Source organism: Rhea pennata, chromosome 12, assembly GCF_028389875.1.
Source record: "Rhea pennata isolate bPtePen1 chromosome 12, bPtePen1.pri, whole genome shotgun sequence".
Taxonomy (NCBI): domain Eukaryota; kingdom Metazoa; phylum Chordata; class Aves; order Rheiformes; family Rheidae; genus Rhea; species Rhea pennata.
In genome coordinates this window covers 24,336,833-24,354,825 of record NC_084674.1, presented here as the reverse complement: position 1 = coordinate 24,354,825, position 17,993 = coordinate 24,336,833, and the positions used below count along the sequence as shown (strand labels likewise).

Sequence of the window (17,993 nt, the reverse complement as noted above, 5' to 3'; positions counted from 1 at the left end):
GTCCACAAATCCATGGGCCCGGATGGGATGCACCCATGAGTACTAAGGGACCTGGCAGATGTTGTTGCCAGGCCATTCTCCATCATCTTTGAAAGGTCCTGGAGAACTGGAGAGGTGCCCAAGGACTGGAAGAAAGTCAATGTCACTCCAGTCTTCCAAAAGGGCAAGAAGGAGGACTCAGGCAGCTACAGGCATAGGCTGGTCAGCCTCACCTCCATCCCTGAAAAGGTGATGGAACACCTCATTCTGGATGTCATTTCCAAGCATATGGAGGAAAAGAAGGTGATCAGGAGTAGTCAGCATGGATTCACCAAGGGGAATGCTTCCTGCTTAACCAATCTGATAGCCTTCTATGAAGGAATGACCGGCTAGGTAGATGAGGGGAGAGCAGTGGACGTTGTGTCCCTTGACTTCAGCAAGCCTTTTGACACTGTCTCCCGTAACATCCTCCTAGATAAGCTCAGGAAGTGTGGGTTAGACGAGTGGACAGTGAGGTGGCTTGAGAACTGCCAGAATGGCAGAGCTCAGAGGGTTGTCATCAGTGGCACGGAATCTAGTTGGAGGCCTGTGGCTAGTGGAGTCCCCCAAGGCTCAGTACTGGCTCCCATCCTCTTCAACTTCTTCATCCACGACCTAGATGAAGGGATAGAGTGCCTCCTCAGCAAGTTTGCTGATGATAGCAAGCTGTGAGGAGTGGTGCTACAGCTGAGGGCTGTGCTGCCATTCAGAGAGACCTGGCCAGGCTGGAGAGCTGGGCGGAGAGAAACCTCCTGAGGTTCAACAAGGGCACGTGCAGGGTCCTGCACCTAGGAAGAAATAACCCTAGGCACCAGTACAAGCTGGGGGCTGAGCTGCTGGAAAGCAGCTCTGCAGAGAAGGACCCGGCAATGCTGGTGGATGACAAACTGACTATGAGCCAGCCATGTGCCCTTGTGGCCAGGAAGGCCAGTGGTATCCTGGGGTGCATTAGGAAGAGTGTTGCCAGCCGGTCACCGGAGGTGATCCTGCCCCTCTACTCAGCCCTGCTGAGGCCTCATCTCAAGTACTGCATCCAGTTCTGGGCTCCCCAGTACAAGAGAGACATGGAGCTACTGGAGAGAGTCCAGCGTAGGGCTACAAAGATGATCAGAGGGCTGGAGCATCTGCCCTGTGAGGAACGTCTGCGAGAGCTGGGCCTCTTTAGCCTCAGGAAGAGAAGACTGAGGGGGGATCTTATCAATGTGTACAAGTACCTGAAGGGAGGGTGTCAAGGGGACGGGGACAAACTCTTTCCAGTTGTCCTGGGTGACATGACAAGAGGCAGTGGCACAAAGTGAACCACAGGAAGTTCCGCCTGAATGTGAGGAGGAATGTCTTCACTATGAGAGTGACAGGGCACTGGAAGAGGTTGCCCAGAGAGGTTGTGGAGTCTCCTTCTCTGGAGATATTCAAAGCCTGCCTGGATACAACCCTGTCTAACATGCTGTAGGTGACCCTGCTTGAGCAGGGGGGTTGGACTAGATGATCTCCAGAAGTCCCTTCCAACCTTACCAATTCTGAGTTGCTTTCTGCCCTCACTGGTAGGACAAAGATGAAATGGGACTGGAAACTGTGGCCCCTCTTGTGTTCAGGATGGGGTACGATGAGTTGACAGGCATATCCACAGATCTTGTCCTTGTCTGGAAGGGCTGGATTTGTTCACGATGTGATGGTTGAGTGATACTTCTGTTATGCCTCTGCCAGGGATATGTTTGCCCCTGGAGGCATTGTGACAGGTTAGGACACAGTAGGGCCTAGTAGTCCTGGGTTGTGCAAAGACTGTAGGAAGTAGCCTTGGGGCTGTACATACTTGGGGGCTCTGCAAAGCAACAGGAGCCTTTCTGTCTCTGAAACCTATGGGCATTCTGGCAAACTTGAGTCTTTGCAACTTTGCACTCTTCTAACAGAGCAACAGGAGCTCTGATAGGAAATTTTCTGGGTTGATCTGTGGCTATTGAGTTCATTCCCAGTGAGCCAAGAGAAACAGCTTGCCCCTGCCACCTCTGCAGTGAATGTCAGTGGTAACCCTTGCTGGCAGGGAGGCTAAGGTGGTTGTCCAGGAGGCTAAACTAAGTGGAATGTGTCGGGCTGCAGTTGGGCTGATCGCTCTTCTGTTGGTACTGTGATTGGGTCTGATCCCACTCTTAGTGATTTCAGCTTGTGCATTTTTGAGGTGAGCCAAGTTTTGGCAGCGTCTCTGCTCTGTGCAAGCCAGTTTTTGATGGCACAATCCTGAGAGGGGCTGAGTGTCTAGGAGCTCATGGAGGGCACAAGCACATTTCTTCTGATTGAGGCTGCTAGATAGCATTGGGTGCTCTACAAAAGATTCTGCTTGGTTCTTGTGAGTTACCATCCATTTGTGAGCAGTAAAATGCCAGTGCATTGCAAACGGGTGATGTGAATCAGCTTCTCTGGAAGATTCCGTCTCACTGATGGGAAGACTGAGCCAAGCAGGTGACGTGACTCCTACAGAACAGCACAGCTGTAACAGAGGTAGGAGGAAAACCCAGGGTACTGCCTTCTTTTCTCTCCTCTGAAGTTCTGGGTTGTTTCCAGATGAACAGCAAGGAGTGAGAGCGCTGTGCTTTGTCTGAACTCAGCACTGGTGCTCCTGCTGACAGCCCTTTGCAGACAGTCAGGCTAAGGGCCTGCAGCACTGATAAAACATATACTGAGTGCTGGGAACGAGCATGTCCTTGCGTTGGATACAGAAATGGCTGCCTTGCCTCAAGGCAAATCAAAAGGGACTAATTTTGGCTGGGCTGCACAGCTGGCTGCAGCAGTGTTCCTGTCTGGTGTGCTGACTCAGGCCCTGAGCATCTGTTCATCCCTAGGCCTTGGCATCCGGGCATCCGTGCTAGCTTTGGCTCTGACGATTTGAAGCAGCAGACGGTGTGCACTGTTGGCACCTCAGTCTCAGGGGCCCAGTGAGGTGGGATCCATCAGCTAGCCTACCTTTTCCCCATGGACGATCTTGCCAAGAGGAGAGATGAGCTTCTGTTCCTATTTCTTAGCACTATTGTGACCTTGATGTGGCTTGAAACATCCCTTTGCGCAGGGAAGTAGAGGCTGGTCCACTCGGAGCTGACAACCCACCTCTGATGTTGACCTATGACCAAAAATAGACACTTTTGTCATGAGACAGTGGAAATTGCTGGCTGCCGGCTCTGTCCCATGGCATCCCTGGCCAAGTGGGCAGTGAAATGTAGACAGGCTCTTGTTCAGGACGCCCCTTTGAACCTGACTCTTGATATGCTTCTCACACCATCTCTCTGAAGGATTTTGGTGACCCCAGCGCTGATGATGAAAGGGGGGTGGTCCTGATGGGGCTTTTGCTAGTTTGTCTGCCTTACGCCTGCAGCAAAAGCAGGTCTTGAAAGGAGGGAACATGGGATTTTGAAAACTGGAAGGCCGCAGGAAAAGCATTCGGTGACAGCTTTCTGCCAAGATTAAGGCAAAGAAGAATCTTTTGTTCGGAGAAGTGGTTGAAGCCTGCTGGTTGGTTCTGCATCATGCTAGGCCTTGGGGAGGCAGTCATAGCCTGGCATCCCCTGGGGCTCCTTGCTGGCCTCTGATTTTCATGTACTCGCACAGAGATGGTCCCTGAGTGCTGAAGAGACCATGCCAGCAATATGTTAGGTATTTTAATGCACATGATTAATACTAACTTCCACATTTTCTTCCTTTTTATTTAATCTTTTAGCAGCCTAGACAGCTTCTCCCTCTTTCCCCCACCTCTGACAGGGAACAAAAATAACTCATCGGCAAGGGCTAGATATGGCAGGCAGGTTTCTGCCCAGCTCCAGCCAAGCGCTTTTGCTAAAATTTAGCTGTAGGCACATGCTGGGGCCTTTTGCCTACAGTCTGCATGTTTGCGTGCTCAAAAACTAGCCCATGCCCAAGTGTTTGACAGATCAGACAAAGTGTTCTTCCAGTGCAGCAGTTTTGCTCCTTCAGGCTGAGCTGTTCTACGAATAGGAGAACCAGTTGTTTCCAAAGCTTCTCTACTCTGTTTTTCGGGGGAGCTGAGGGTTATGATTACTATTACCTGCGCAGAAGTAATAGATCCTCCAGGAGCTTCTCCCATGGCAGATTGCATTTGTTTTTCAGTTCCCCCTAGATACAGGTGTGTCTGTTACTGCTGAAACCTGGAGCATAATATGCTGCTTTAATATTTCACAATTGGACTAAATTCCTGTTCATGCAGGATACTTATAATTTATGTCTTTAAAAAAGCAACATTTTGAATGTGTGCTCTTCCCTTTCTTGTTTCAGCTCTCTAAACCACAGGCTTTCATTGGCTCCTGCTCACCTTACCTTGAAAGGACAAATTCATTAGAGAACTGCAGGAGGAAGCCTGGTTTTGACATTAAGTACTTACAGTGGAGTATTTCCTTTCCTCGCTTAAGATGAGCTTTGCCAGGCAGGGCAGAAGGCAAAACTACCATGCTGATATCCTAGAGAAAGTACCTGCAGGACTGCATGTTGTAAAAAAAAAGAAAGTTAAAGGAGAATGGAGGAAGCAGATGAGTCTAGCCTGACTGGTGCTGCTTACCCTGGCAACTTGTTTTGCTTAGTTGATTTCTCTGGGGCTGTAGGTTAATTATCTTTGCTTAATACATGTATGGAAATTGTGTGTTTAAAGGAATTTTGTCTTGATTTTCCTTGAGCATCTGAGTGCTCTAGTGCTGATCTCTAGTGAAATGCTCTCAGATAAAGCAGTAGTTTCTGAATTGTAATGAATATATCCCTGTCAGGAAAGGTCCAGGAAGAGATTTCATTTCCATTTTTGTCCATATTTAAGATTCACATCTATACAGTTGTGGTGCTGTGCTGGTTGCTGGTACTTCTAATGAGTTATTAAGATAAAATCTTTCATCCAGCCTGTTTTCCTGAGGCACTACACAGGGTCTAGACCACTTCCCAGTTATACAATCATAGAATCATAGAATTGGTAAGGTTGGATGGAACCTCTGGAGATCATCTAGTCCAACCCCCCTGCTCAGGCAGGGTCACCTACAGCATGTTAGACAGGGTTGTATCCAGGCAGGCTTTGAATATCTCCAGAGAAGGAGACTCCACAACCTCTCTGGGCAACCTCTTCCAGTGCCCTGTCACTCTCATAGTGAAGACATTCCTCCTCACATTCAGGCGGAACTTCCTGTGGTTCACTTCGTGCCACTGCCTCTTGTCATGTCACCCAGGACAACTGGAAAGAGTTTAGCCCCATCCCCTTGACACCCTCCCTTCAGGTACTTGTACACATTGATAAGATCCCCCCTCAGTCTTCTCTTCCTGAGGCTAAAGAGGCCCAGCTCTCGCAGACGTTCCTCACAGGGCAGATGCTCCAGCCCTCTGATCATCTTTGTAGCCCTTCGCTGGACTCTCTCCTGTAGCACCACGTCTCTCTTGTACTGGGGAGCCCAGAACTGGATGCAGTACTTGAGATGAGGCCTCAGCAGGGCTGAGTAGAGGGGCAGGATCACCTCCGGTGACCGGCTGGCAACACTCTTCCTAATGCACCCCAGGATACCACTGGCCTTCCTGGCCACAAGGGCACATGGCTGGCTCATAGTCAGTTTGTCATCCACCAGCATTGCCGGGTCCTTCTCTGCAGAGCTGCTTTCCAGCAGCTCAGCCCCCAGCTTGTACTGGTGCCTAGGGTTATTTCTTCCTAGGTGCAGGACCCTGCACGTGCCCTTGTTGAACCTCAGGAGGTTTCTCTCCGCCCAGCTCTCCAGCCTGGCCAGGTCTCTCTGAACGGCAGCACAGCCCTCAGCCGTAGCAGCCACTCCTCACAGCTTGCTATCATCAGCAAACTTGCTGAGGAGGCACTCTATCCCTTCATCTAGGTCGTGGATGAAGAAGTTGAAGAGGATGGGAGCCAGTACTGAGCCTTGGGGGACTCCACTAGCCACAGGCCTCCAACTAGACTCCGTGCCACTGATGACAACCCTCTGAGCTCTGCCATTCTGGCAGTTCTCAAGCCACCTCACTGTCCACTCGTCTAACCCACACTTCCTGAGCTTATCTAGGAGGATGTTACGGGAGACAGTGTCAAAAGGCTTGCTGAAGTCAAGGGACACAACGTCCACTGCTCTCCCCTCATCTACCTAGCCGGTCATTCCTTCATAGAAGGCTATCAGATTGGTTAAGCAGGAAGCATTCCCCTTGGTGAATCCATGCTGACTACTCCTGATCACCTTCTTTTCCTCCATATGCTTGGAAATGACATCCAGAATGAGGTGTTCCATCACCTTTTCAGGGATGGAGGTGAGGCTGACCAGCCTATGCCTGTAGCTGCCTGGGTCCTCCTTCTTGCCCTTTTGGAAGACTGGAGTCCCACCTCAATCCATCTGTCCAGAAGGATCCAAGAGGTAAGCAGGTTCCCTGCCTGGAATCACAGCCAGGAATTCCCAGCCTGACCCGCAGACGTAGGGCCAAGCATCATCAAAACCATCTAGGGACCCCGCACAAACTTGCCAACAACCTTCACAAGGGCCCCACTGCGGACTGCATCTCCCCACAGTATCCTGCCCACCACAAGGAGCTTGCCTTGCCCCTTAGCAGGGACATGAAGTTCTCCCAACAGCATCAGCTGTTTTGCTCTATCTCCAAAGATGACAGGAGAAGAAGGAACAGCATCAGGAAACTGACTCTAGAGAGAAAAGAGACTTTGTCACTTTTCTCCAGAATGGACTGCAAGGATAAATACTAATGAAAGGCAGAACTGGCCACTCTGATCACTGCTATAGTGCCATTTAGACCTAAACACCCCAGTCCCTACCTCCACTCCCCATAGACTCTCACCCTCCATCCAGCCCAAATGAAACACTTCTTGTAGGCAGAAATGTCCAAGTGTATATGGTCACATTCTGTTTCTGCCCACTCATTCCAGAAGGAGATGTCCCCCTTGCCACCTGCCTTCCCAGACAAGGAAGAAACACTGTAGGATGGCTCTTCTCTGCCTCCCATGATCCAGAAGCAACAACTGGAAGATAAACAAGGCAGCTAGTCATGCCCTACGATACGGACATCTCTGTCTAAGCAGTTTAAGGCACCACACTCCACAGAGCACAGACAAGTTCAGTATTCTCTTGCCTGTGATCCCTTCCTGTTACAGTGCTCCAATGAGCCATGCAGCACTACATTTTCATGGACAGGTATTATCCAGCCCATGAGAGTTCCTCATGGAGGGCCAGTCACCTCAACACCTCAGAGAACAGCAGCACTGAGCAAGAGCTGTCAGCGCAATTGCTATGCCTTACTCCAAACCCCAGCACATGTGCCCAAGAGTGCACATGCAGCTGCTAGCCACTCTGTTGTCCCTCCTCCCTCACAGCATTCCTCCAAGGTCACACTGGCTATTGCAGAATTACTGGGGAGCCAGTCTGTCTGCCATGGACAAACGCCCACCTGCTGTTATCTGGAGCCCCCAGTGCCATGTAGCATCAGCAGCCAGGCTTCCTAATCCCTAGCAAGTTAAGTTGCACATTCATCTGCTTTTCTTGCTATCTGGACTGCATCCACCAAAGTACTTAGCTGTAGTTCATAGCCATCAGGCAGTGAACTTTCTTCTCCCCTTCAGTCTGAAACATACCATGCAATAGCAGTTTCATCAGACAGGAGCCAATACCTTCACCACACACCATCTGAGGCTTCAATAAAGAACTGTCAGGAGACAGAAAGCCTAAAGGGAAACTCAAAAATATATGAGAGAGGGAGAAAGGTGAGGAGTATGGATATAGCAAACTGAAAAGCCACAGAGTAGAAGCTGCAGTTCCAAAGGAGTCTTGGCTGCACTTCCTGCTGCCAGTGGATCTGTCAAGGAATGCTCACCTTGAGAGTATGGACATTGGCCTCTTCTCCATAACCAAATCAGGGATACGACTTGTTAACAGGCCTTATCAGAAGATGGCAAGCTATGTTCAGACACTGCCTTCCAGTAAGGGTTACCCAAGAGACTGTCTGCTTTCAGCTGCCTTTCCACACAGATCACCCTTTACAGATCTGGTAGACTAGGCCATGTGAATTCCAGTGATCATCTAAGGAGGATGAGCTGCAAGTGCCCAAAATACCATCAGAGAGCAGCCCAAGCCATGAATCTGAATGCCAACCATGAGAAGAGCAAGATCAGGGCTGCTTGTAGACTCCACCAGGCACGTCTTACCGTGTGAGGGTTGTCATAGTAGACACCAATGGAACAGAGCTTCGAAGAGATGCTGCAGCCATCTGTGAACAGTTGCCCTGATTCGCCATACGGCCCAATTCTGAACTTGTAGGCCAGCGTGATGTTGCCAATAGGTGGTGAGCCAGCACTCACAACAACCTCTGTGAAAAGCCCCGAGTAGACAACGAAACCAAAGATGGTCAGCAGCAGCAGCACAACCAGCGCTCCGATCAGCCCAAGGAGCACCCAGTCAGACATGATGCTTGGTGCGTCAAATTCCACTCACAAACTATTGGCAAGAGAAGAGAAGAAAAAGGAGGGGAGTTAAGCTAGCCCTTGGAGACCGAAAAAAAATAGCTTTAGAGGATGACTGCTATCAAAAGTCACCCACTTCCAATTCCTCTTCCTCATGTATGAAGAAGGTTTAAAAGCAACTGAGCTCCCCTGCCCCAGCAACCCTCTGTAAGTTAAGCCTACATTGCTTTTGCCTGTTCAAACTTGGTCATCAGATACAAATTATGTTGCTTTGATAGCTCTTTGGAATTAGGTGGTTAAAGGAACGCGGTCAGAAAGGCACTGTCCCCATCTCCCCGAAATCAGCCAGACCACCAACATTCAGCACTGCATTCAAGGGAGATCAAAAACTAATCAGAAAGCCTGATTCACTGGCCATATCATAAACAGGTATGCAGCACTGGACTGAAGATTGTTGGACCATAATTAAATAATTTATCATTTATACATACCAGCTCCTATATTTTGATTCAGGCAGCTCCCCTATCAAAATTTTGAGCTAGAAGCCCATTTCCTTAAAGAGTTAAACTAGAATTAAGATGGTCTAGAGGTGAGCCTTGCATACCTAGAACTAAACATACTGAGAGTCTCAGAAGCAGCAGCTAAAAGCCCAGCTAGAAAAAGCATCCCAACATGCTAAGGTGCAAAGAATTACTAATATTTATTTTTAGATTGCCTTCTTAATCTGGAAGAGTTTTTAAAACCCCAACCAAGACTGCCTGTTTTGTTTGATTTTTGCTGACTGTACAATACACCAGCGTGGTGAATGTCCCTTGCTAGTTTTCATACACCAAGCACAATTGCTTTGGGGAGTTTTAATGAAACACAGCAAAGGAAAGTTGTTTATATTTTACTCTCCCTTGAAACACAGCTCTGATCACAAGGACCATTTGTGAAATTCCTTTGGGATTTCTAACAGGAGCTAGGTTTGAAAGCTAGAATTCAAATAAACAATTCACCTTCAACTCTATTTTATAAACACGGTTCCTCTGAAAAAAAGTTTTTCACCTCAGCTCCAGTTTGTTCAGGCTTACAAAAGAAAACAGCCACATCCTGGTAAGAACTGCACACAGTTCAGTTCCTTCTCCTACTCAAATAAGCATGAGTACAGAATCACAGTCACAGAATGGCTGAAGTTGCAAGAGCTGGAATGCAATCCTCTGTTTGTGGCATCTGTTCAGATCTGTTGGAAAAGCTCTGGAGACCATCTAGACCAACCCCCCTGCTCAAACAAGGTCACCTACAGCACGTTTCCCAGGACCCTGTCCAGACAGCTTTTGAGTATCTCCAAGGATAGAGATACCACAACCTCTATGGATAACCTATACAATAAAATCAAACATACAAAGCCAGCATCATCAGCTGCTGCCCTCTGTCTCAGCACCACTGCAGGGTCAAGCCGGGGACAGTTTGCTTAGCTTGCATGACAGACCTACTCACCTGAAAAATCAGAGGTGCTGAAACTAGAAAGAATTCATGATCTCTGCCCTACACAGATGCAGGATCCCTGTCTCTGCAACAGGAGAAAAATAAGTATCATTACTTCCTTTTAAAGTCATGAAGCCAGAAGGAAGAATCTTTTTCAGAAACAAAGTCATAGTGAACTATTTTGAAGGTATTTAGTTGCACTATGTATGGGCTCAAGGATCTGCTCCCAAAGGACAGACATCACAAAAAGCCATGCTGCAGAATTTTACAGGAATCCAAAGATAAAGGCACAGATTTATTTCCAAAACTCTAAGAGCAAATATACTGTGACAGAGAAGAAAAATTTAAAAGCAACAGCATGGCCCGAATGAGGACAGCTTTTTGCATCAGCATGTCTTACTCTTGGCCTTCACCCCCTTGGCTTCATCTCTTCCCCATAGCTACTCCAGAAAACCTTAGTCTTGACTTGCAACCCCCTCTGCTTAACCTGGGACAACCAGCTGCACTCAATATGTTTTCTGCAGTACTCATGAAGCAGAATGCTCTCAAACATTTGGCTTACATGAAAATTACATTTCCACTTCAATTCTTAACACTACCATGTGTCAGCCTAATAAATAATTCAGATTTACTACTTTAAATTATTTGCCTGTTTGGGTATTTTTTTTAATAATCTACCAATCAATCAACTTAAAAATGTTAAAAATTATAGATTTCAAAGAACAGAAGGATTATTTTATCCTGTTCTCTTCCTGATTCAGTTTAACTTGTATACAGATCTTTAATCTTGTGCAATACACATGTGATTTGCCATTTGTTCTCACTAGAGGTGACAGGATCTAAGTTTGCACAATCCCTTTCCAACCTGGTATGCAGTCAGAAAGCTGAGAGATTTGTTAGTGAATTGTTAGACTTCCCTCTCCCTGGCACACCATATTCACTGACAAGAGAGAAGAATTTTAGATATTAAGAAGAATTTGACCAAAACAGGCTTAACAAGTAACAAAAATAAAGTCACTATTTTATGCCAACTAGGCAAGAAAGCAACAACTCTTGGCCTTGTCGGTTTTTATTGCCCAAAACCTGCTCAATCCTGCTGAGAAATGAGATCACACAGCTTATATTACTCCCCTACACAAAAAAAGTCACACAAGCAGCAGAAAGCATGCACGATAAACAAGAGGAGGAGGAAGGCTGCAATCAGCGCTTTTAAAAAAGTGACAGGAGGCAAATGAACAAAGCCATCAAATAAATGGTCTGCCCAGTGCAGAGACATTATTTAAATCCACATAACTGGGAATCTACTACAGAACTGCAATTCCCCCTACAGTTAGACAGAGAGTTGTTGTGGCCACAGCCTGCAAGCTTGGCGCTTCTCTTCTGTCTACGTTGTGCTTCCTGGTTCCCAGCAGCAGCAGGGGAAGTCACAGGTTGAGCTCAGCCCACGAAGCCTCTCCTTCCTTGTCTTAAAGTGCCTGACGGAAAACTTTGACCTACTCATTTTGGAAGCAGTTACGTGTGTCAAATGCTCCAGATGGGAACAAAACAGATCTGTTGTTCTTTCCATTAATCCACCCTGCCTTATTCTTCTATCAACCTGTATTGCAATTCTCTGTTTGTGGCATGTGTTCAGCTGACTCCATGGCCACAAGCAGGGGATTATGGTTTCAGCGGCTTCCTCTCAAACACATCTTCATCCTCAGCTGAGGTAGCAGTCAATGGCGCACTGCCCTGGCCAGCATCAATCCCTGGGCACCAACAGGGCCACTGCCAGAGCCAGCGTCAGTCCCATGCCATCACCTGCTGTGGGCCAGTCCTCATCTTGGTGCCATGGTCCCCAACAGTCTGCAACTCCACCAGTGGGATCTCTTGACCTGGCTGAGCATGTCCCTCTCTCATGGGGACCCTCCTGCACAGGACCTAGGGCACTGCACCTTGGCCAGGACCTGCTGCTTACTAGCCCTGCCACAGGACCACCATGAGATCCTCCATTCCCACCCAGGACCCTCACCTCCATCACTACTTACCTCACCAGGACCCTCACCTCCATCACACCACCATCCCTAGCCAGGACCCACTGACCCTCCCCAAGGGATCCCCCATGAATGGCTGCACCCGGACCCCTTCCAAGAGCTCCTAGGTGTCTATCACCCCCAGGAGGCATCCCAGGTGCCTGTGCCCCCCTTGAGGGAATCCCAAGGATGGCTGTCCTCCAGTCTCCTCCAAAGGGATCTCAAGCGTTCATTCCCTCCAAAGGGACTGCAGACGCCTGCTCCATTCAAAGGGACCCCGGGTGCCTGTCCCCTGCCCCGAGGGACCCCCGGACAGCTGCCCCCCAGACTCCTTCAGAAGGTTCCCAGGTGCCGGTTATCCCCATGAGAGAGCCTGGGGACCCCCGAGGGATCCCCGGTGGCCGTAGCAGAGTGACCTCTTTGGAGGGATCCCAGGTGCTTGTCCTCCTCCTCCAGGACTTTCCGACTCCTGCCCGCGCACCCGGGACCGGGGCGCCCGCTCGCCCGCCCTCCCCGAGGGGTCCCCGGTGCCTCCCTCCTCCCCGCTCACCCGCGCTCGCAGGTCGCGGCTGCAGCAGGCGGCGGCTGCGCTCGGGGGCGCGCGCGGCCCGCGGAGGGCGGGGGCGGCGGGGCCACGCGCGTGCGCGCGCGCCCGCTACCGCGCATGCCGCGAGAGGAGGGAGGAGCCCGCGCGCACCAGGGCGCTGGCCCGCGCGGCGGGCAGGGGCGCGGCACCAACGGGAAGGGGCGGGGGGGGAGCGCGGTGCTTCCCGCGGCTCTGGCCTGGGCTGTTAATAGACAGCAGCGTCCCTCCTCCCCCCCCCGCCCCGCCCCGCCGTGGTTTCGCTCTCACCCGTAAAGGGATAGGGGCGGGGGGAGCAACCTGAAGCGCTCTGCACAGGGCGGCGCTCCCTTGGCGAGGGGCCTAAGGTGCCGCGCAGGTGGTGGAAAGCTAGGTAACTCAGCAGAGACAGCACTAGGTGACAAGGGGGAGAACCAAGAGAACTGAAAAGAGGTTAGACGCCTGCTTCATTTAAGGGTTCGTTGCAGGGCTGTTTCCAGATGCTCGTGGCTGGTTCTGAGGTGTCCTCTAAGCCCAGAGCAGATGTGGGTCACTCTCTTCCAGCAGCCAGGAAGCTGAACTCTTCCATCAGCTGGGTTTTATCACCCAGAAGGGAACTATATTAGCTAATTGATAAAACTACATTTAGAAGCTGTGCAAAGCTTCAGCCAGCACAGGAACTAGTCAGTAGGAGCACCATCACCTTGCGCACCCTTCAGTGTCCCAAGCTCTAACATCCTTGGGAAAGCTACAGCGTGTCTCACAATCCGCTTCCGTCACCACACAGCAGTCAGCTCACACCTCATCTCACCCTTGGGAGAATTCCCCAGCCGAGAGTTCCCCAAAAGAGCACGTAGCACCGCAAAGCTCTGGTGCTCAGCCAAGGACCTCTGCCCCTCCACTTCTCAGGCAACTCTTTTAAGTCCTGATTTATTTTCAAGGAAAATCTAAATCCATTTCCCTCCACTTTCTTCTATGTTTCCTTCTCTTGACAGAAATTCAAAGTGTTACAGAGTAAGAAAAGGCATTTACATTTTTTTTCAGAAAAACTTAAAAGCCTTAAGAAATATGAAAGTCTTACGGTTAACTGCCTATTTAGGTCGCAAGTGTTAAATAGCAAACTATTTTTCCCTTGTGTCTATTAGCAAAAATGGTCTTGTAAAGTTTACAAAAACTTGCAAAGTTTTTAACTCAACCTTCCCCATCTTCTACCTTCTGAAATGAAAAGAGGAAAGTTTAGCCTCTTGCCTGTCAAAAGATTTCTTCCCTAAGGATCTGAAGAACTGCATGAACTTGGGCAGCCAGGCTCTATGTGAAGCACCAGAGCCCAGCCTGTGTACCATGGGAAATTCAGCATCATCAGAGCCATCAAGCCACCTCCAGAAGATGATGTGTTCTGCTCTGTTCAGCACTGCAGCGCATTTACTGACCATATGCTGACAGGTAAACAGGAGCCAGGCACACTTACAAGATTTACTACCAAATCTAGTTGAGTGCTTAGATCCAAGTCACTGAACCATGCAAACCTTGACAGAGTAGAATCCACTTGCTAAAGTAAATCTCAAGTCACTGAAGCAATAGAAAAAAGTACAGGCACCAATAAAACAGTGAGCAATGCCTATACTGTGTCTTGAGGAGCATAAACTAACAGCAGCAGGATTAGGAGGAATTTCCAGTTTAGAGACCAGTCCTCTTTGGTCCGATGCATTGCATCTGATTTTTCAATAAATTTACCAAATGCTACCTTTAAAATAAACAGGTTCCTTGCTCCAGTAAGTAGCTTTTCCAGGCATTTACTTTGGACAGGTGGAAGTCAGAAGAAGAGTTCTAACCCACTTTTATTTACAACTAGTGTGTACCCATCTTTTCCTGTGTTTATATTGACTTCACTGTGGTGAATTTTACTAGGCACAAATACTTCAAGGGGAAAAATGTTATCCCATTGCAGCTAGATAAATAAAGAAAAACTTGCTTTCATACAAACATTCCCCTTCTCTACACCTATTCCATTTGACTTAATATTTTATAATAAGGATGTGTAGAATTAGACAGATTATGTCAGGTGTTTTGCTAGACTCCTACTTATCTCACAGGAAACTTCCATGGATATTACAAGAAAACTTACCTGAAGTTACTGAAAAAAAGGTTTTTGCAGGTTCTAGCCTATGATCATCTCCTTTTGCTATCAGAGCACCAAAGAACATACTAGAATTTCAGACCTGTGACTGTCAGCTATTTAGTGAGATATTAGATTTTTTTTTTTTTAGAAAATTGTGATGAATTTTTCATCTGTCCCTTTTAGGTATCACATCACCTTCAGTAGCTACTGCGACAGTGAGCAGCAGTCATTCAGATGACTCTCTCCAAGGTTAGTAATCAAACTTGTACATTGCTTTGATTTTTGTGAACAAAAAAAATGCTTACAAGTATGGAGGGAAGCATTATTCAGCTTCAAACTCCACTGAAAATTATTTAGAACAGTTTAGACCTCCGTTCATTTGGAACTAGGTGAAGAATTTTGACTCACGAGCAAGTGGGACTTTAGTAATTGCTCCCAAAGATGCCAAGTTGTCTGAAGCAGGGTCCTGCTCTACTAAAACCAGTAGCGAAACTTCCAGGAAATGTTTGTGCCTAATCCACAGAGGTATACACTCTTTTTACCTGCACTGTTAATATTGGTACCTCCTTACTGTAACTTATCACACAGCCACATGAAGAACAAGTTATACACATCGTTTACTTCTGAGAAGGTATTTTGTAGGACCAGTTGCATTGAAATAGTCTTAATTTCTTCTCCTTTGGCATGCTTTGAACTTTCACTGTTTAGTGGCTACTGTCAACTTCCTTCTTCATCCTCAGAATCATTTTTTGTTGTCTCTAAGCTACAAAAGAATACTCATATACAAACTAGGTCTCTTCTGTCCTTTTTAGCCTTCTTTTCTTGTATATGAAGTTTACATTAAGTTTAGATATTTTATTTCTGAAAACTTGAAATATTTCACCCAGAGTATTTTCCCCTTTTTTGTCTACACAGAAACAAGAAAAGCATGAACATGCTACGTTCTGTCTTTCTGGGTTTGAAAACAGTGCTCACAAAAAGTACTAGTTTAACGTGGTCACATCAACAAGTTTACTCTGTAAAGTGAGTGACACTTTAGACTGGTACCCAGCATTTTTTTATACTCTGCTGCTCTACAGCTCTACTGGCTGCTATGGAATAGAGAATATTGTGTGAGAAACCCTTGCATTGAAACAGAACAGCCATGACTAATAGAAATCGCACTGCCCTCAGCTGTGTCACACAACTTCAATCTCCTTTCCTTCTTGGGATCAGTTAGGGTGAATCTCAATTCCTTCATTTCAAGGGGGTAAAAGCACACACTCACAGTTTCTCTGGCTCACTCTTAAGCAACAGCCACTTGATTAGGAGTTTGAACCCCTCTAGACTCAGAAAGCGGATGCTGGTCCCAGCTGAAGACCTCCACACAAGACATCTGCATTCTTCAGGGATGAGATCAGCAGAAGTAGTGGGAGTAGAAGCTACTTTTCATCCTGCTGCATGAAATGGGACCCAAATCAACTCAATGAACTCTAGGTTGAAAACAGATGTACGTTATGGTCCTACTATGACTTCCCTTACAGCCAAAAGGGGGCTTCCAGACCATAGTTCTTCTTAGGCACCTTTTTAGACTAAGGTGAGCCATGCCTCAGTTTTCTCTCTGCCTTTACTACACTAGGAACCTAGACAAATAACTCAAGCAGAGATATCTAAAGAAAATGGAGAGAATTACACCCATTTTGGGGACTGCTAGAAAAAAATCTACCTGTAGTGCAGATTGCTGCTTAGAATTGTTGGGTTTTATTGCAGTCCCAGTAGACAAAGATAGAAAGAAGTAAGGACTGAAAGGCAGTCTAGAAAAAAAGACAGAGGAGCAGTGGTGGACTAATGTGACACAGATTGTCACAAGTATTTTGTAACTCTTGAATGCAAAAAGCCTAAGATTGAGGGGGCAATCACAAAGAAAGCATGTTAATTGGAAAATCAGGTTTCTTGACGAAAGTTGGCAGCTTTTCTGACTGGATATCCTGCAGAGACTTTGCAGAGACTGCAAAGTTACAAACTGAGTTGAGGGGCATTTCCAAACAGCACAAGTATATTTTGGCTCAACATTGAACATTTTGTCTTGGCTTTTTCAGGTAAATCAATTTCTCAAGATATTGGAAGCTTATGAGACTGCTCTGAGATTTAACTGGTCCTTGTTGCCATTAAGGGCAAATTTTTGGTTAGAATAGAAAAGTGAAGATCCACAAGGGCTTCCTCAAGCTTTCCTGCAAAACCTTGGGATTAAATTTTGATGAGCTCTGTCTTGCTTGGGTCAGAATTGCTCCTGGAAAGGGACTACAGAGGAGTGCTTATATCAGCAGGTCCAATGGGGAGGAGATGACTTCCTCAGAGCCTGTGAAAGGACAACCCACTATCTCTATCGACAATTATAGGGACATTCTGTACCTACCGAAGACCAACATGAGCCTTGAGGATGCTGCTGAGTATTATTGCACAGGGAAGACAGTGCACAGAAATCAGTGTGAGCTCAGTCAAAAATTGCAATCAGTGGCTCTGAACTAGACCACAATACTCCTCATAGCAGGGTGTCGCCTTTAGTATTCCAGGCAGCACAGCATGTAAGAAAGGATTCATCAGACTTCACCTTAGGGACCTAAAATACACAGCCACATCTGAGTTAGCTCTATAGAGTCCCTCAAAGTCAGCAGAAAGCAAAAGGGACTCCTACCCTGGGATGCAGGCTTTCTAAATCACAGAGATTCATGGTAGTCGTGGTTGACTCAGAGCCATTCACAATACATGAGACCCTTGTCCCAGACACATCCTCTGCATTTATCTCTGTTTGCTCCAATATCAACAAAAGTCCTATTTTTTAACTTTTGTGGCCCAGTGACATGTATTCCATAGGCCGAAACAGATTCCTAAAACCAAGACTCGTCCCCACTTCACTACAAAACAACTTTGCTCCTTTCACAGGAAAGAAGTCTTACACCTCTTCAGTATTTGCTCCTGTATCCTTTGCCTCTTGTCAAAAGCCATATTTAAAAAAGAAAATGTAAAAGGGTCAGTCCAACACTGGAAAAAGATTAATTTCTCTTCATTAATACAGCCCTCTCTGGAATTAATGAAGCTGGAATATTTTTCCTGAAGGCTCAGTTCAGGATAAAACCCTGAGTTAATGCCTTGATTTTTCTTAGGGGGGTTTTGTGCAACTCTGCATCAGTGTGAGCTGAGTTGCCTGGAAAAAGGGTTTCTGTTGATCCAAGGATCATTTTTAAACTCTTCTCAAATTCAATGGTCTAGGAATGCTCTTTATACAATCACATTTCAATGTGCACAGTTTTAGCAGAAAACTTCTAGAAACTGCCATTCCCTGAGTTGCAAAAGCTTTGAATTCAGAAATATTTTAGCATGCCAGGGACAACTCTCTGTGAAATTTGAGTG

The 17,993-nt window shown here is 47.2% G+C and overlaps 1 protein-coding gene across 2 annotated transcripts in view; it reads right to left on the bottom strand.

The window, feature by feature from the left end:
• Positions 1–12,554, bottom strand: part of TEX264 (testis expressed 264, ER-phagy receptor) — a 71,942-nt gene extending 59,388 nt beyond the window's left edge. The window contains exons 1-3 of one of the 2 annotated variants that reach the window (XM_062585825.1): positions 12,473–12,554; positions 9,923–9,995; positions 8,189–8,477 (exon numbers count right to left, since the gene is read on the bottom strand). In XM_062585825.1, coding sequence (XP_062441809.1) covers positions 8,189–8,446 — 258 coding nt within the window. In that variant the 5' untranslated portion in view covers positions 8,447–8,477; positions 9,923–9,995; positions 12,473–12,554. The remainder of the gene's footprint in view (positions 1–8,188; positions 8,478–9,922; positions 9,996–12,472) is intronic. The other variant, XM_062585826.1, reaches the window with a different exon arrangement.
• Between the last annotated feature and the right edge of the window lie 5,439 nt (positions 12,555–17,993).